Raw genomic sequence first — 20,523 nt, 5'->3', positions numbered from 1 at the left:
CACAGGCTCTGATCTGGTGTAGGACTTTAGAGAAATGATTCAGTTTAAATTAAAAAATGAATGTAAGCTTTACATTAAGGCTTTCCTTCCTCAGTGCTTTTTCAGAAACTTCCTTACCAAAGCATTGTTTAGGATGAAGTTCCATAGTTTACCACCATAGAAATATCGTACTCTTTCAACTTGAAGGACAGGTAAATTACAATATGACAGATGTTATAGTATATTATTTATGAAATTCTCGATAGTTCCTATTACAGAAGGCTTAAATGCATAACGTGTCACAAATCAATACAAGTTATTTATTATTAAATTAAAATGTAAAAGGTAAGGCTGGGCGTGGTGGCGCACGCTTGTAATCCTTGCGCTTGGGAGGCGGAGACAAGAGGATCGCGCTGGTTCGAAGCCAGCCGCGCTGGCTTAAGAGACCCTGTTTAAAATAAAAGGTAGCAATGAAGGAATGAATGAATAAAAACTCTTACCACTTGATAACACCATGACTGGTTCTGTAAACCTTTGTTCATCTGCTGATGGTAGATTTAGGGAGAAAACTAACACCATTCCCAGACTAGTTCCAACAAACAGACAAGGGGAGATAGTAGAGTCATTTTTCCGTGGAAAGGATCCCATGAAGTATAATGCTGTGATTGCTTCTTTAGAATCTTTGTCAATACTGGAGATGCTAGAACTTCTAGAACGACTATAGGAATTCTCTCGGTTTTCTATGGAAGTTAAAAAGACAAAAATTAAGTATTAGTGTATTTCCAAAAAAAGTAAAATCAGATTTACTACATGAAAACCAAAATTATAAACAGCAAGTAAAATTTCATGTTTTTATTGTTAACCTGGATGGCAGCTTATCCAGTTCACCAGCTTAATTTGAAGATGAAGATAAATTCCAGAAGTATAAATCATAATTTTAGCCAGAGTTAAGACTAAAATGTGAGTTTCCTGAGTTCCAGCTCACCATTTTTCTTTTTATACATTACCTCACAAATTAGTTAAAATTCTTTAATCTGGAAAAAAGATTTAAATAGTCAAGGTTATAAGAATATCTGATACCATTTTAATTGTCCTTCCTCCTCTCTCTCTCTCCTCACTTGTTGAAAGCATTCCTAAAGATTTCTTGTCAATTCCCACTTACTGACAATGTTGTAGCTACTGACATGAAAGAACTAATCTGGATTACAAATATTCTGTGACAAATACATTGTATGTCTGGGGAAATTACAGCTGTAAAAGTTGAAATTTTTACCAAGGTCCAAATGCAAACTTTATCTCTTTGAACTGGTATTAAGCTGCCTACCTTGAATCCAAACTCAATTCAAATTTTTCCCAAAGCCAATTAAGGAGCTGCAGACTCTGGTATCCTGCTGATGGTGGTAATCTTTCTGAGAGGCTTCTGCCCATTTGAAGGAAACAGGATGGTTTCAAATCCTCTTTCTTATCAACACTTATACATGTGCACACTCTTACTAGCTCAAACTCATCCATTTCAGTTAAATATTAATAAGGTTGTACTGTTCTTTTAATTGTCCCAGAGTACAAGTTTTCTACATTTTTCCTTCTGATGCCTTAATTATCCTTTCCCTTTTGATGAGGAAGATTAGTATTAGCATAGAATTAGTATGAGCAAATTATAAGGTGCAAGTATGCCACATAATTATTTTTATATAGAGAGACTAATCAAAGGTTCCTCACACGATATTTTCATAAGAAACAAAACATGGTCTTTCTAATTTCTCTTTAATATCTCAGAAAATTTATAAAATTAATAGTTTGTCATAAAGTTTAGAGACAGAGGAAATTTGGAAATGACCTATATATTTTACAGATTCAAAGATAGAGACTTAGAGTTAAGTAATTTTCTCAGAATCCGGCACAAAGTAGAAAACAAGTATCTATAACTCATTTAGCAACACTCATTTTAGTGATTAAGAATGCTATTTCTTTTATAACCCTTACATGTTGCTTCTATTACCACATTTTTAATGTTTCCAAAATTTTCAACTCATGCTTCATCACCATTGAACACTGATATTCACAGATACCTGTTAGAGAGAAATTATCTGTATATCCATAGGACCAGACTTAGTTTTCTTGTTTTGTTTTTGGTGGTACTGGGGTTTCTGGAAGCCCTTGTACCTCCGGGCTACACTCCCAGACCTATTTTATATTTTTATTTGGAAACAGGGTCTCTTAAGCCAGCAAGGCTGGCTTCTAAACAGCACGATCCTCCTGTCTCCGCCTCCCAAGCACGGGAATTACAAGCGTGCACCACCATGCCCGGCTCAGGACCAGACTTAGTATAGCATAATAGTAATGAAACAAAAATTGAACAATAAATTTTAACTTAAAAACTTTGAATAACAGCAACATTATCAATATTTTTAAGTTGTAGTAATGAGGAATCCCTTTTAGTATGAGCAAATCTTCCTAAAATTATTTTTTCCTATATTTCTTTCCAGCCAGGTATTAACGCATATGCCTATAACCACAGCACTTGGAAGACTGAGGCAGGAAGCGTATAGGTTCAAGGACAGCCTTGGCAACATAGTGAGGCTGGCCCTCAGCAACCCAGTGAGACCCTGTTTAAAAACAAAAAAAAAAAATAAAAAAGGGTTGAGGGTGTAGCTCAGAGGTAGCCTCTGGATTTAATTCCTAGTAACCTTTAACCCAGCACACAGAAAAGAAAAAATAAAACATAAAACCTATCCTTCTTCCAGAAGTTTTTTTGTTTAATCAAGAGGAGAGTAGCAGCAAAGTTCCAAGATTCCTTTTTCTTTTATTTGTAAACATTTCTGTTTTTTGTCCTTTGGACTTATTTCCTATAAAGTAGAAATTTCCTATACAGTAGGAAATAAAGTACACTCATTCTATAAATAAATAATTCTTCCTTTAAAAAATATATGAAGATGAAGATTCTAAACTATAGAATTTAATATCTTATCTTTTGATCACATTCATTTGGTTGAAGAAGTTAAGATAACAAAACATTAAATAATGCCAGGCGTGGTGGTGCACACTTGTAATCCCTGCGCTTGGGAGGCAGAGACAGGAGGATCATGCTGATTCAGAGCCAGCTTCGCTGGCTTAAGAGACCCTGTTTCCAAATAAAAAAATACAAAATAGGTCTGGGAATGTAGCCCGGAGGTAGAAGGGCTTCCAGGAACCCCAGTTCCATCAAAAACAAACAAACAAACAAACAAACAAACAAACAAACAAACATTAAATAACTACAGATACACCAAACGCCTTACTATTGATAGAGAAATAAATTTTGACTAGAAGACAGAGAACAGGTTGGGCATATGTTTCTCTTTGAACAGAATTGGTTGAATCTATACACGTGTGGAGTCCTTGTTTTAGAGATGAGGAAGAAGGTGAATGGGAAAAGGATTTGGAGTCGTGACCAGATCAACTAGGCTCTATTACTTGTTGCCTACTAGATTTTCTGTATTTCTTAATTGTGACTTCCATTCTTTGTCCCCAGCACTTGTTTCTATAGTAAACTTAAATTTTAACTGTGGGGAAACTGTTCTAAGTCTCAAAAATGTTGGCTTAAGGACTTAGAGCTTCTTACTTGCTTTGGCAGAATGCCTTTTTTGAGGAAACTGAAGACCATGACCTCAATGTCTCTTTGCTGTCTAAGCTATGTCCTTCTGATTTTAGTCCCCTTTTGCTTGCTTTGCTGAAGGGCAGACTACCCCAGGGAGGGAGCTGAAGACAGCAACTGCTGCCACTCTTGCAAAACTGCCAGATAATAGTTTGTCTTCTAAAATATTCCCAACACAACGCTTTATTCCCTAGCAAGATACAGTCAATGATTTAATGACCCAGTCTTAACCCTGTAAGCCTATAGTAAACGGAAGAGCTGAGTTTGGCTACGGGAGTTTGGGCTCTCTTCCTTTATCCCTTCTCACCTCTTCAAGACCCTCTCAAGAGCATTTTTTTTTTCATCATGTCACCTTGTGCCCTGCTGGTACAGAGCCTGGCATAACTGCAGTAAACCATGAAACAAAAATAAAACAAAGCAAAACTGATATTTCACCTTCTGTTGTAACTGGTAAAGAAATCTCCATGCAAGCAGCTGACTGTGCCTTTCGGAATGGTGGTCTTGCAGGGCCCCAGCGATTGACTTTTGAAACATCAGCACTAGAAAGACGTTTTCCAGAACTGCAACTCTGAGAAGTTGGACTTGTGCAGTGTCCATTTACATGGTCTGTACCAAGAGGAGGAGGGCAGAGTAAATATCATAATTAAATCTTCATGTAAAGGGTATAGAGTAACAACTCAAAAGGAACATGAATTCCTTTTTTCCTAAACTACATTATTATGCCTAAACCCTTGCTATTTTTAGATACAAGTTCAGATTTAGTAGACAATGTACAAGCTGACTGTGGGTCCAGTGTCCCACAGTTGTAATCCCTGTACTTGGGAGGCTGAAATGGGAGGATCAAAGGTTTGAGGCCAGCATGTGGTAACTTAGCAAGATTCATTTTCAAAGTAAAATATAAAATAAAATGGGGCTGAGAATATAGCTCAGAGTTAGAATGCTCCAGTAATCCCCCTCCAGAATATTTTTTACAAATATATTTATTAAGTATAATGTACACTTTTATAATTTGACTAATTAACATAGTTTAAAATTTATTTTATGGCCCCACCCTGTACTTTATCATGTGGTGGGGAAATAGGTTAATATGAAATAGGTTGTAGTATTGAACTTTCTGTTGCATAATTTAAATATGCACCAATTTATGTAAGTTTTGGAAGAACTTTCAGTGCTCTGAGTTTAAACAGGAGCATTTGTCCTTAGTGCAGCTCAGAATGGTGCTCATTCTTATACTGGTTCTGGAGGCAGACACATGACAAATACATGAATTCCAGTTATGTCACTTGCTTGTACAAATGATGAAAGTCATCGTGTTTTAGTTTCCTATTCTGTATATTTGGAATATTATTACCTACCTCATGGAGTTTTTGTGATGTGTGTGTGTGTGTGTGTGTGTGTGTACGCGAATGTGTGTGTGTGTGTGTGTGTGTGTGTGTAATAATACATGTCATTTGCTAGAATACATGGTGGCATCCAGCAAACATTGAATATGATTTTATTTTTCTTCTAAAGTACAAAACTTCTCATGTCCAAATAGTAGTATTGTTCATTTCAGAATTTGTGAGTTAAGCTCTGGCTGACTATAACATTAAATAACTTGGAACTAAGGGTATAGCTCAGTGATAGAGTGAGGAAAAGATAAAAAGCATATTTAAATGGAAATTATAGAGCATTGATGAAAAATTGAAAAGGATACACACAATAAAGGGAAAGACAATTCATGTACAATGATATGTAGATTCCCAGAGTGGTCAATACCACTCCCTAGGGAATACTATAATGATCAAGGGACTTGGGTGTAACTGGGGCCAGGATATTAAATAAAAATAACAGAGTAGAGGAAGCATGAAGAAAGAAGAGAATTTTGAAAAGCCATTTGTACATGTTTTGTCTGTTCTGTAAGAAAAGTTGTAGTGATTACTTTGTTTCCAAATAAATATAGAGAAATTCCTAGAAATAACTGATCAGTGTCAAGTCTGCTGACAGGTCTTAACAAGCAGGTTGGGCAGGTGAGCACATTGCACACTGTTGAGATATCCTACATTAATCAGCAGGAATATGTGTATGTAATGACTTGTTTATAATATAATACTATAAATAGCCAACATGTATGAAATATAACAGATTGTTTCTGTATTGTATGACAAACAGTTAATAATAGTACAAATGTAATAAGTATTTAAAAATTTAATTCATATTTGATACTTCCAATCATTAGATAAGGATCACAAACAAAATTGTTTCAGGAAACCACAATTGACATGAGTTTTATTACATATTTCATTACATATTTACCATATGTTTCTGTGTTTTTCAGTGTTTATTATTAATAAAATGATAGCAGAACTGTGCTGGTACAATACTATTTGAAATGTACAGTCAATGTATTTGTGATTTTTTATTATAACACTAATGAAAACATGGGAATGAAATCAAACAAGACCCCCTTAAAATTATTAACATTTATTTATAAATTTCCAGGGGTTGCTGAGTAAATTTTTTTGAAAAAGGGAAAAACAAACCAAATAAGTTTGTGAACCTCTGGATTAGAAGAATCAATATGTTCTACTAAAGCTTCCTTGAACAAAAAGAAAAGCAGGAGACATTATACTATGTGGCTTGAAACACATTACAAGTCTGTAGTAATCAAAGCAGCCTGGCATTAATATAAAAACAGAAACCTAGACCAATGGAAGACTGGAGAGCCCAGAAGGAAACCCACACAGCCACAGCTAATGATTTGTGTGTGTGTGTGTGGGGAGGGGTACTGGGGATGGAACCGAGGGGCATTCTACCTCTGAGCTACACCCCCAGCCTTATTTTTTATTCTTTTATTTTGAAACAGGATTTCACTAAGTTGTAGATGGCCTCACCAAGTTGCTGAGGTGGCTATGAACCTGTGATCCTCCTGTCTTAGCCTTCTAAGTACTGGGATTACAGCATGCACCACCACGCCCAGGGCCAGGTGATTTTTGACAAAGATGCTAAAGACACTCATAGACATAGGAGAAGACTCAAAGGCAAAGGCATACGGAACAAAAGTAAAAATACACAAATGGGATTACGTTAAACAAAAAAGCTTTTGTACAGAAAAGGAAATGATAAACAGTGTAGTTGCAACCTACAGAATGGGAGAAAGTTTTTTCAGTGCATCACTGACAAGAGGCTGATATCCAGAAAACATAAGGAATTTCAAAACTCTTTAACAAAACAACAACAAAAATTGAAAACAAAACAAATAACCCAATTTAAAAAGGGACAACAGATCTAAACAGACATTTTTTCAAATGAAGACAGGCATACGAAAAACAGGTATATGACAAAGTGCTCAACATCATTAATGTCTGGGAAACACAGTTCAAAACCACAATAAGATACCACCCCACTCCAGTAAGAATGGCTATTATCCAAAAGACTGAAGATAACAAGTGCTGGCAAAGATGTACAGAAAAGGAAACTCTTGCTTCTATTGGTAGGAATATAAATTAGTACAGTTATTATGGAAAACAGTATGGAGGTTCCTAAAAAAGTTAAGGCAGAACTAGCATATGATTTGAAAATTCCACTCCTGGGTATATATCAAAAGTAAATAAAATCATAATGCCAAAGAGACATCTACACTCCCATAATCATTGTTGTACTATTCTTAATAGCAAAGAAATGCAAACAACAGAAGTGTTCATCAGTTGAGAGTGAATAAAAATGTGAAATATATACACACACATATGTGTGTGTATATATATATATATATATATATATATATATATATATATATGAACACTACTCTCTCTATATAATGGAATGCTATTCAGCTATTAAAAGTAAAATTCCATCATTTGTAGCAACATGCGTGGAACTGGACATCACTATGCCAAAAGAAATAAGCCATGCAGAGGAAGACAAGTACCACATGATCTCACACATATGTGGATTCTAAGTCACTCTTGTAGAAGTTGAGAGAAGAAGAGTGGTTACCAGAGGCTGGAGAGCAAAGAGTGAAATGGATGGGAGCTGGGCGTGGTGGCGCATGCTTGTAATCCCAGAATTCTGGAGTCTGAGACCAGAGGATCACAGTTAATAGACAGCCTCAGCTACTTAATAAGGCCCTTCGCAACTCAGTGAGACCCTGTTTCAAAAATAAAATGACTAAAAAATAGGGCTGGGAGTGTCGCTTGGAGGTACAATGCTTCTGGGTTCCAACCCCAGTACCAAAAAAAAAAAAAGGATGGGGAAAGACTGATAAGTTGGTATAACTTACTGTTAGATATGGGCAAAAAGTTCTGGTGTGTACAACAGGGTGATTATAGATAACAATAATTTACTATATATTTTGAAAATCTAGAATAAAAATTTTTGAAAGTTTGTCATAAAGAAATGATAAATATTTGAGGAGATAAATATGTGTTTAAATTTATTTAAACATTATGCAATATACATATATTGAACATTGTACAGCACTCATTACTATATATAATTTTTATGTTTTTCTGCATAAGTTAAAAATAATTTTTTAATTAAAAAAAACTTAGAAAGATCAACAGAACCTAAATAACCTGTTGGTCATTATCAGATGGGACACATTGCTATTGGAAAAGTCCAAGAAGAGGAGATAGAAAGGAGCAGAGAGCCGGGTGTGGTGGCACATGCTTGTAATGCCAGCATTTGGGATGCTGAGACCTGAGGATTGTGGTTTGCGGACAGCCTCAGCTACTTAGTGAGGACCTCCTTAACTTAGTGAAACCCTGTTTCAAAATAAAGAATAAAAAATAGGGCAGGGGTGTAGCATGGAGGTCGAATGCCCATGGGTTCCATCCCCAGACCCCTCCAAAAAAAGAAAAAGATAAAAAAGGAGCCGAGAGATCATTTGAGGAAATAATATTTTCCAAATGTGATGGAAGACATTTAGATGAATGTAATATTCAAGAAGTTCAATTAATTTCAAGTAAGGGAATTCAAAGAGACTCACAATGAAACACTGCAACAAAAATTTCAAGAGTTAAAGGCAAAAAGATAATCTTGGAAACAGCAAAAGAAAAGTAAATTGTCATATTGGGATCCTCAGTAAGACTAAGAACATTTTTCTCATCAGAAGCTTTGGAGGCTAAATGGCAGAAATCAATGCATTTAAAATGAAAATAGGAGGAAAATACCCAACAATACAATATCTTGCAAACTCTTTAAAAAGTGGCTAGGTGGGTATGGTGGCATAACCTCAATTTTATTTTTTATTTTGAAACAGGGTCTTACTAAGTTGTGGAGGGACTTGCTAAGTTGTTGAGGCTGATTACAAACCTACAATCTTCCTGTCTCAGCCTTCCAAGTACTGGAATTACAAGCAAGTACCATAATACCTAATGAACAATTTTAAAAGGCAGTATTATTATAACAATGATTTGCAACTTTATTTTTAATTTTAAACATAATTTAAGGAGCTTTTGAAATAATCACTAATGTTTTGGGGTACATATTGTATAAGGATGTAATTTTGGAACATCAATAACTGAAAAGGGTGAAGATCAAGTTATAGCAGAATTTTCATATGAGAATTTTTTTGTTGTTTAAGTTAAACAGGTATCAGTTCAAACTAGAGTATTATAACTTTATAATATTAAATGTAATCTCCATGGTAACTGTAAAGAAAATAGCTATAGTATGTATACAGAAGAAGATGAGAAAGTAATTTAAAAATATCACTATAAAAATCAACTAAACACAAAAGAAGTTATTAATAAAAAACAGAAAAGCTATAGGGCAAGTAGAAAATGTAGCAAAATTATGGAAGCAAGTCCCTCCTTACCAGTAATTACTTTAAATGTAAATGGATTAAACTTTCTGGTCAAAATAAAGAGATTGGCTGAAGGATTAAAAATATTATCCAACTACATGTTGTCTCTAACAGTTTAAATATGAAGATACAAATTGAAATTGAAGAAGACCTTGGAAGATGGAAAGATCTCCCATGCTCATGGACAGGCAGAATAAATATCATCAAAATGGCCATTCTGCCAAAACTGATCTATAGGTTCAATGCAATTCCCATTAAAATACCAGTAACATTCTTCAGAGACCTAGAAAAATCAATCATGAACTTCATATGGAGAAAGAAGACCTAGAATAGCCAAAGCAATTCTCAACAATAAGAAACATGCAGGAGGCATTACAATCCCAGACTTCAAACTATACTATAGAGCAATAGTAGTAAAAACAGCATGGTACTGGCACAATAACAGATATACTGACCAGTGGATTAGAATAGAAGATACAGAAACAAACCCACACATCTTTAATGAATTAATATTTGACAAAGGGGCCAAACACATATGCTGGAGAAAAGACAGACTTTTCAACAAGTGGTGCTGGGAGAACTGGCTAACCATTTGTAAAAAGATGAATCTAAACCCCTATATCTCACCAAACACAGGAATCAACTCAAGATGGATCAAAGACTTAGAAATTAGACCTGAGACTGTGAAGTCAATAGAGGAGAGCATAGGTTCAACGCTACAACATATTGGCACAGGCAGTAACTTTCTCAACAAAACCTCCAAAGCTCAGGAAATTAAAGCAAGAATAAACAAGTGGGATAGTATCAAACTAAAAAGTTTCTTCTCATCAAAGGAAACTATCAATAACCTAAAGAGGAAGCCGACAGAATGGGAAAGGATCTTTACCAGCCACCATTCTGATAGGGGGCTAATATCCAGAATATACAAAGAGCTCAAAAGACTCTACACTAGCAAAACAAACAACCCAATCAAGAAATGGGCAAATGAACTAAATAGACTTCACAAAAGAAGAGATACAAAGGGCTAATAGATACATGAAAAGATGTTCTTCATCACTGGCCATCAGGGAGATGCAAATCAAAACTACACTGAGATTCCATCTAACCCCAGTCAGAGTGGCAAACATAAAGAAATCAAACAACAACAAATGCTGGCGAGGATGTGGGGAAAGAGGAACTCTTTTACACTGTTGGTGGGAATGCAAACTAGTTCAACCACTATGGAGATCTGTGTGGAGATTCCTAAGAAAGATGGGAATAGATCCACCATATGATCCAGCTATACCACTCCTGGGTATCTTTCCAAAGGGGCTGAATTCAGAGAAATACAGCAACATATGCATACTATGTTCATAGCAGCACAATTTGTAATAGCCAAAATATGGAACCAACCCAGATCACCATCAACAGATGAATGGATAGCAAAACTGTGGGAAATACACACAATGGAATTCTATTCAGCCATAAAGAAGAACAAAATTATATCATTTGCAAGAAGATGGAAAGCCCTGGAGAACATTATGTTAAGTGAGATCAGCCAAGCACAGAAGGAGAAGGTACATATGTTCCCTCTAATATGCCCAAACTAGGAAACACAAAGGATACCAGTGGGACTCCAGATAATGGAGGGGAAATACCAGCAAAGTTTGAATGGAAAGATAGGAGAGGAGGAAGGCTGATCTTGATTAATGAGGGTCTACATCTGAACATGTGTAAAATTATGAATAAGACATGGTTAACCTGGACAACCATTGGTGGGAGGGGGGAAGGGAAAACGGGGGTGGGGGGGAGAGGGCACCAAATATAGTGTAAATGTATACTATTTATGTTCAATAAAAAATTGTTAAAAGAAAAAAAGTGAAAGAATAGAAAAAGATATTACAAACAAATAGTATTCAAATGAAAGTAGAGTGGCTATATTAATATGAGATGGAAAGACTTAAAAGTCAAAAACAGATTATGAGACAAGGTAATATATCACATATTAATGAAAGGCTCAACAGAAACAATAAACTAACAACATCTAACTGACATATACGGGACAGTCTATCCATAAACAATAGTATACACATTCTTCTCAAGTACACATGAAATATTTTCAACAATAGACAACATGTTAGAAGTAGAAAATGTGACATCACTTGGCAAGAGATTAAATCAGTAATCAATAAATCTCCTGCAAAAGAAAAGCCCTGTACTTTATAGACTCTCTGGTAGATTTTACCAAATATTTAGAGAACAATGAATTTTCAATATTTCTCAAACTTTTCCAGATTTACAAAAAAGACTGAACACTGCCTAAATCAACATATGAAGCCAGATTTTGATATTAAAGCAAAGACACTACAAGAAAACTACAGACCAATATTTTTCATGAATATAGATATAAAAATGCTTAAAAAAATACTAGCAGGCAGAATTCAGCAGTATATTAAAAGGACTATGTATTATGACCAAGTGGATTTTCCTCTTAGAATATAAGAAATGTAAGGAATGTAAGGTTAAACATACAAAAATTAATCACTATAATATACCACATTAAAAATCAAACAAGATTCACATTAACTCCTCAATCGATATAGTGGACAAAATTCAATACAATTTCATAATAAAAACAGTCAGCAAATTAGAAAGTATACAAGGAAATTCTTTCAATATAATAAAAGCCATATAAAACCAGTAATTACTTTAAATGTAAATGGCTTAAATGTAAAATTAAAAAATCTAAGGATTTTTAAAATGTAAATATTTTACATTTAAATGTAAATTTACATTTATACTTTTAAAATGTCTTTTTACATTTTTAAATGTAAAATTAAAAAACTAAAGATATTCCCCCAAATGGTTAATTTTAGTAAAGCAGTAAGATATAAAATCAATACATGAAAATCAATTATATTTCTTTGTACAACAAATAAGAAAAAAAAACTATGAAGATAATGAAGATAATTTGGTTTATAATAGCATTAAGCTGGGTGTGGTGGCACATGCTTTTAATCCCAATACTTGGAGGCTGAGACAGGAGGATCGCAGTTTCAAAGCCTGCCTCAGCAGCTTAGTAGGCTCTCAGGAACTTAGTGAGCACCTTTAGTGTTGCTAAAACAACTTTAGTGTTTCTAAATAAAATATAAAAATAGGTCTGGGGGTATAGCCCAGAGTTAGAAGGCCCCTGGGTTCTACTCCCAGTAACCTCCCCCCCAAAATTCAAATAACTGAAAATCAAATTTTTAAAATTTTTTATTGGTACATTGTAGTTATACATCTTAATGGAATACAAGATGGCTCTAGAGGCTTACCTACATATATCCTCATTTAGCCCTTTCCCAATTACCACCTCATTCTTTCCTCCCTCACTTCTTCTCATGTTTGGCTTAGTAATTGTCTTTGATATGTTTGTGAATGTACATCATGCACATTAGGGAATTTTCCTCTCTCCCCATCCCATCCCCCTCTGGTTACCTTATTTGTTCATCTATGGTTTCTTCTTTGTCTAGAGTTCCTCCCATGACCCTTTCTCTCTCTAGCTTCCATATATTAGGGAGAACATTCAATTTTTTGCTTTTTGTGACTAATTTTAGCATAATGTTCTCCAGCTCCATCCATTTCCATGTAAGTGACATAATTTTGTTCTTCTTTATGGTTGAGTAAAATTCCATTGTGTACATATCCCATAGTTTTGTAATCCATTCATTTGTTGATGGATAACTTGGCTGGTTTCATAGTTTGGCAATTGTGAATTGTGCAGCTATGAACATAGATATGAATGCATTAGTTTGGTAGTTTGGTTTCCATTATTTTGGGTGGATATACAGAAGTGATATTGCTAGATTATATGGTATTTTTACTCCTATTCTTATGAGGATCCTCCAAACTGTTTTTCAAAGTGGTTGCACTAATTTGTAATTTCACCAAAAATGTATTGATGTCCCACTTATCCACATCCTCAACAGCATTTGATGCTCTGTTTTTATTTTAATTTTTTAAAATTTTTTATTGGTGCATTCTATTCATACATCAAACTGGGGTAAAACAACTTGTGTGTACATACATGTACACATGGCTGATTTAACCCCCTACTCAATTCCCACCCCATTCCCTCCCCGTCCCTCCTTCCCTTGCTTGGCTTAGTGGTTGACTTCGATATGTTTTAGTACATTGTGTGTTTTAGAGATTTTCCTCTTCCCCCCTCCTTTCTCCTCCTTTAGGTTGCCTTGTTTGCTCCTCTATAGGATTTCCTTTTTCATCTAGAGTTCCTCCTATGACCCATTTCTCCCTAACTCTCACATATTAGGGAAAGCATTGGATTTCTTATTTTTTGTGACTGACTAATCTCACTTAGCATAATGTCCTCCAGTTCCATCCATTTCCCTGAAAATGATGTAATTAAGGTTTTTTTAATGGCTGAGTAAAATTCCATCGTGTACATATCCCACAATTTTGTAATCCATTCATCTGTTGATGGGACATCTTGGCTGGTTCCATACTTTAGCTATGGTAAATTGTGCAGCTATGAACAAAGATACACATGCATTAGTTTGGTAGTTTGGTTTCCTATCTTTTGGGTAGATACCCAGAAGTGGCATTGCTGGATCAAATGGTAGATTTGCTCCTATTTTTCTGAGGATTCTCCATACTGTTTTCCAGAGTGGTTGCACTAATTTGCAATCCCACCAACAATGTCTTAGAGTTCCCACTTCTCCACATCCTCTCCAGCATCTGTTGTTATTTGTGTTTTGAATGACTGCCATTCTAGTTGGAGTTAGGTGAAATCTCAGGGTGGTTTTGATTTGCATCTCTCTGATTGCCAGTGATGTTGAGGATTTTTTCATGCATTTATTGGCCATTTGAATTTCTTCTTTTGTTAAGTGTCTATCTAGTTCGTTTGCCCATTTTGTGATTGGATGCTTTGTTTTCTTAGTGTTGAGTTGCTTGAGTTCTCTGTATATTCTAGATATTAGTCCTCTATCAGTGGTGTAGGTGGCAAAAATCTTCTCCCATTCTGTTGGCTCTCAATTGAGATTCTTGATAGTTTCCTTTGCTGAACAGAAGCTCTTCAGTTTCATGCAATCCCATGTATTGATTCTCCTTTTAATTTGTTTTGCCTTTGGGGTCTTGTTGAAAAAGTGTTTATCTGTGCCAATGTGTTGCAGTGTTGGACCTAGGCCCTCTTCAAGGAGCTTCAACGTCTCTGGTTTGATTTCCAAGTCTTTGATCCATCTTGAATTGACTTTTGCATAGGGTGAGAAAGTGGGATTAATTTCCAATTTTCTGCATATGGTTAACCAGTTTTGTCAACACCATTTGTTGAAGAGGCTATCTTTTTTCCAGTGTATGTTTTTGGCCCCTTTTTCAAAAATCAATTGGCTGATAGTGTATGTTGCTCTGTTTCTAATGGCTGCCTTCTAAATGGAGTTAGGTGAAATCTCAGGGTAGTTTTGATTTGCATCTCTCTGATTGATAATGATGTTGAACATTTTTTCATACATTTATTGGACATTTGGATTTCTTTTGTGGAGTGTCTATTTAGTTCACTTGCCCATTTTTTGATTGGGTTACTGTTTTCTTAGCTGTGAGTTTCTTATTTTTCTGTATATTCTAGTTATTAGTCCTCTATCAGAGAAATAGTTGGCAAAAAAATTTCTCCCATTCTGTTGGCTCTCTGTTGAGGTTCTTGATAGTTTCCTTTGTTGTACAGAAACTCTTGTTTAATGCAATCCCATGTATTGATCCTCCTTTTAATTTCTTGTGTCTTTGGGGTTTTGTTGAGAAAGTTTTTACCTGTACTTATATGCTGAAGTGTTGGACCTATGCTCTCTTCAAGGAATTGAAAGGTCTCTGTCTTTCATCCATCTTGAATTGACTTTTGGCAGGGATTTGAGAAAGTAGGATTTATTTCCATTTTTCTGCATGTGGTTAACCAGTTTTTTTTTGTGTGTGTGTGGTACTGGGGGTGGAACCCAGGGGCCTTTCTACCTCCGGGCTATACTCCCAGACCTATTTTAGACTTTTATTTGGAAACAGGGTCTCCCTAAGTTGGTGAGAGCCTCACTAAGTAGCTGAGGCTGATTTAGAACCTGTGTGATCCTCCTGTCTCAGCCTCCCAAGTGCTGGGATTATAAGCATGTGCCACCATGCCCGGCTATGGTTAACCAGTTTTGCCAACACAATTTGTTGAAGAGATTATCTTTTTTTCCCCCAGTGTATGTTTTTAGCACGTTTGTCAAAATCAATTGGCTGCAAGTGTGTAGATTTACTTCTGAGTCTTCTATTCTGCTCCATTGGTCTATGTGTCTGTTTTTGTGTCAAAACCATGCTTTTTTTTTTTTTTTTTGCACTATGGCTTTGTAGTATAGTTTGAAGTCAGGTATTGTGATGCCTCTACATAGTTCTTATTGATGAGAACTATTTTGGCTATTCTGGAATTTTTATTGTTCCAAATGAATTTAAGGACTGATTCTCTCTCTCTTTCTTTCTTTCTTTTCTTTCTTTCTCTCTTTCTCTCCTTTCTTTCTTTCTCTCTTTCTTTCTTTCTCTTTCTATTTTGTGGTGTTGAGGATTGAACCCAGGAGCATTCTACCTTCAAGCTATACCTCTAGCCTGTTTTTTTTTTTCTTCTTCTTCTTCCTCTTCCTCTTCCTCTTCCTCTTCCTCTTCTTCTTCTTCTTCTTCTTCTTCTTCTTCTTCTTCTTCTTCTTCTTCTTCTTCTTCTTCTTCTTTTTTGGTGGTACTGGGGTTCCTGGAAGCCCTTCTACCACTGGGCTACACTCCCAGACCTATTTTTATATTTTTGAAACAGGGTCTCTTACGCCAGCGTGGCTGGTTTCAAACCTGCGCGATCCTCCTGTCTCCACCTCCCAAGCGTGGGGATTACAAGCGTGTGCCACCACGCCCGGCTTTATTCTTTATTTTGAAACATGGTCTCACTAAGTTTTGGAGGGCCTCACTAAGTAGCTGAGGCTGGCCACAAACCGGGATCCTCCTGTCTGAGCCTCCCAAGTACTGAGATTACAAACATGTGCCACCATACCTAGCTCAGGACTGATTTTTCTGTGTTTATGAAGAATGAGGAAATTAATTTAACCAAAGATGATGCTCAATAAAATCCACAAAGCATTGTCTAAATAAAGATATAAAATTAAAATTATCCCATATTGATAGGTTTGAAGACTTAATAATGAGTCAGTACTATACAAAATAATATACAGATTCCATATAATCCCTATGAAAACCATAATACTGTTTTTATAGAAACAGAAATTCTGATATTCACATGAAATCTTAGGAGATCACAAATAGCCAAAACAATATTGAAAAAGAAAAAGCAGATTGATACTTTCTTAATTCAAAACTTAGTACAAAGTTACAAAAATCAAAACATTGTGGTATTGGCATAAAATGTCATATATAGACTGATGGAATAGAGCAGCCCAGTAGTAAGTCCTTGCACATATGGTCAAATTATTGTTATTTATTGTACTAGGGAGGTCTCATTAAGTTTCAGAAGGCCTCACAAAATTTCTGAGACTGGTTGGGAAACTGCAATCCTCTTGTTTCAGCCTCCTAAGTACTGGGATTGCAGGAATGTGACACTGTGCCCAGCATGGTCAAATGAATTTTGATAAGAATGTTAAGACCATTCCACAGAAAAAATGATAGTCCTTTTATCAAACGGTGGTGATAAAACTGGATATCCACATGCAAAAGAATGAAGTTACATTCTTACCTACCATATTTAAAGACCAACTAAAATGGTTTAAAGACTTTAAACTATAAAACACTAGAAAAGGTGGGAACTTCATGACACTGAATTTGATGATTTCTTTGATATGATATCAAAAGGCAGAGACAAAAAGTTCATTAATAAGACAGAAAATAAAAAATTCATGCATCAGAACAATCAACAAAAGCAAATACCATAGAATGTAAAAATATTTGTTAATAATATCTGATAAAAGATTGATATTCAGAATATATAGATAAGCCGGATATGGTGGTACACGCTTGTAATCCCAGCATCTGGGAAGCTGAGACAGGAGGATCACAGTTCACAGACGGCCTCTGCTCCTTAGTGAGGCCCTTTGCAATTCAGTGAGACCCTGTTTCAAAATAAAGAATAAAAAATAGGGCTGGAGGTGTAGCTTGGAGGTAGAATGCCCCTGGGTTCCATCCCAGTTCTACAAAAAAGGAACCACAAAAAAAGAATATATAGATAACCTATAAAACTTAACAAGACAATTTGAATAAGCATTTGTCCAAAGAACAATACAAAAGGCCATCAAAAATACAAAAAATGCTCAACTGATCACTAATTATCAGGAAATAATAATTAAAATTATGATAAATTAGAATGGCTAATATTCAAGAAACAGAATAATAAGTGTTGAAAAGGATGTAGAAAACCTGGAACACTGCACTGTTGGTGGGGATGTTAAATTGTATAGCAATCACAGAGGGCACTATGGTGGATTCTCAGAACTAAAAGTGGAATTATATGATTCAGCAATTCTACTTTTCATTATTTCTATAGTTTGTCCCTCTGAAAATCATGCTGGAATTTAATCTACACTGTCAAATATTAAGAGGGTGAAAAATAATTTTGATTATGTTGCTTAGAGATGAGATCTTTGGGAGGTGATTAGGATTTATCTAATGAAGAAGAAGAATGAAGAGTAAAGCCAACATGTTTGGATACTGATGACTTTTAAAAGAAGAAAGACCACAGAATACACCCCTCTCTTCTTTTTACCGTATGATACTGAATACCACCTTGACTCTTCCAGCAAGAAGGTCATCATTATATTTGGCCCCTAGACTTTCAATCTGAACGTAAAGCCCAAGTCAACTTTTCTTTATAACTTCATTTTGTGGCATCATGTTATTAGCAACATGACATGAACTAAGACATGCAGAATGTAAAATAACTGAAAGCAGGGTCTTAAGGAAATGTTTGTGAATCTATGTAAATAAGATTATTATTTATAATAGTGGAAACCTGGAATCAACACAAGTGAACTTTCACGGATATACATATGATAGAATATTAATCACCCTTAAAAGGAAGGAAAGTATAATACAGGCTAAGTGAAAAGCTAATTACAAGAAGACAAAACCATATGATTATACTAATATAAGATACTTTGAGCATTCAAAACCATAGAGTTATAATTTGTGGTTGCAGGGCTTGGGGAAAAATATAAATGGGAAGTTATTGTATAATGGATATAAAATTTTAGTTTTACAAGATGAAAAGAGTTTTGATAATACATGGTGGTAATAGTTACATAACATTATAATTGTATTTTTTTTTTTTTTGAGGGTCTGGGGATGGAACTCAGGGGCATTCAACCTCTGAGCTACAGCCCCTGCCCTATTTTTTATTCTTTATTTTGAAATAGGGTCTTACTTAGTTGCAGAGGGCCTCACTAAGTAGCTGAGGCTGTCTGTGAACCACGATCCTCCCATCTTAGCCTCCCAAATGCTGGGATTACAAGCATGCACCACCACACCCAGCTTATAAATATATTTAGTGCCAATTAGGTACGTACTTATAAGTAGTTTAGATGGTAAATTGTATGATATATCTTACCACAATAAAACAAATGGAAAAAAGAGCCATGTAGAAATTCTGAGATTGAAGAATACAGTGATTTCCCTGAACAAAGAACTTCAATAGCAGACTTTATTTAAAAAAATCAGCCAATCAGAAGAACAAAATAGAGCAAAAGAGAGTATAGAAATATTTCAGAAATTCTGGGACATGGGATTTCTAGAAAAAGAGACAGAAAAGGGGCATAAAAGTTACTTAAATAAATGTTATTTACAGAAACAAAACAAAAACCAAAAAGCAAATATTGAAAAGAAATGAATATTCAGATCCATGAACACCAAAAAACCCAAAATAGGCTAAACTTACACTAAAACACATTATAATTAGATGGTCAACAGTTACAACAGAGAAGATTTTGAAAGCAACAAAAGAATGTGATTTATGATATACAAGAGAATCTTTATAAAACTATCTGGATTTTTCACAAGAAAGCATGCAGACCAACAAAGTGGGATGTTATATTAAAAGTACTGAAAGAAACAATAACAAAAAAACTCTCTGCCAGCAAAGAATGTTTTACCTAGCAAGGCTGTTCTTCACAAATAGATTCAGTTTCTACAGCTAAAATATTGTATACTTGAAATTTACTAAGAAGATAAAATTTACATTAAGTGTTATTACCATATATCAATAATAATAATAATAATAATAATAGATGTAGGAAGAAAGTTTGGGAGGTCATGGATGTGTCATGGCTTTGGTAGTGATTGTTTGTTTCATGGGTATATATTTATTCAAAACTTATCAAGTTTATACATTAAATATGTATAGCTTTTTATACATCATTCATACCTTAGTAATATAGTTTAAAACATTTTAATACAAATTATAATGACATAATAAAAAGAATTCAGTCATTTAATTAAAAAAGAACTAAGGACACTTAAATATGTATTATTAAGTTTAAAAAGCCAATATGAAAAGCCTATATAATTTCAAATTTATAACATTTAGAAATGACAAAACTATGGAGATAGTAAAAAAATGGAGGACAAAGTTAAGAGTAGAACACAAAGTGGTTTTAGAACAGATAAACTATTTTGTATTATAATTAAGAGTATATATAGTAATACTTGTCAAAACCTATAGAATGCATTACACCAAGTGTGAGCCCTAATGTAAACCACAGACAGTGATGATTATGTGTTAATGTAGGTTTATCTATGGTAACAAAAGTACACACTGGTGGAGGAGCTTGTAGATATTTAGCAGCTTTCTTAACTTTCCACTTAATTTTATTGTAAACATAAGACATCTTAAAAAAGAACATAAAATTTTAAAAGTATAAAAGGAAATAAAATTTATTTTTACTCATTTCCTCCAAGAGTAATAACTTGCATAACTATAATTAAATATCAAAACTGAGAAAATGATATTGATATAATTAACAGGGCTTACTCCAATTTCATCAATTACAGATGCACTTATTTGTATGTGGTATGTATGTAGAATTCTATATAATTTTATGATATGTGTAGATTTGCACAACTACTGCTACAATCAGAATTATTCCATTAT

At 34.7% G+C, this 20,523-nt stretch overlaps 1 protein-coding gene across 4 annotated transcripts in view; it reads right to left on the bottom strand.

Moving 5' to 3' along the window:
• STXBP5L (syntaxin binding protein 5L) overlaps positions 1-20,523 on the bottom strand; it is a gene marked incomplete at both ends in the record, with an annotated part of 294,065 nt that overhangs the window by 18,466 nt on the left and 255,076 nt on the right. For 2 of the 4 annotated variants that reach the window (XM_080695519.1, XM_080695520.1), the window contains 2 exons: positions 480-719; positions 4,049-4,219. In XM_080695519.1, coding sequence (XP_080551645.1) covers positions 480-719; positions 4,049-4,219 — 411 coding nt within the window. The remainder of the gene's footprint in view (positions 1-479; positions 720-4,048; positions 4,220-20,523) is intronic. The other 2 variants (XM_080695521.1, XM_080695522.1) reach the window with 1 other exon arrangement.

The sequence above is a fragment of the Muscardinus avellanarius genome (genome assembly GCF_963383645.1).
Source record: "Muscardinus avellanarius genome assembly, chromosome: 5".
In the NCBI taxonomy this organism is placed as follows: domain Eukaryota; kingdom Metazoa; phylum Chordata; class Mammalia; order Rodentia; family Gliridae; genus Muscardinus; species Muscardinus avellanarius.
This window is presented reverse-complemented; position numbering and strand designations above follow the sequence as displayed.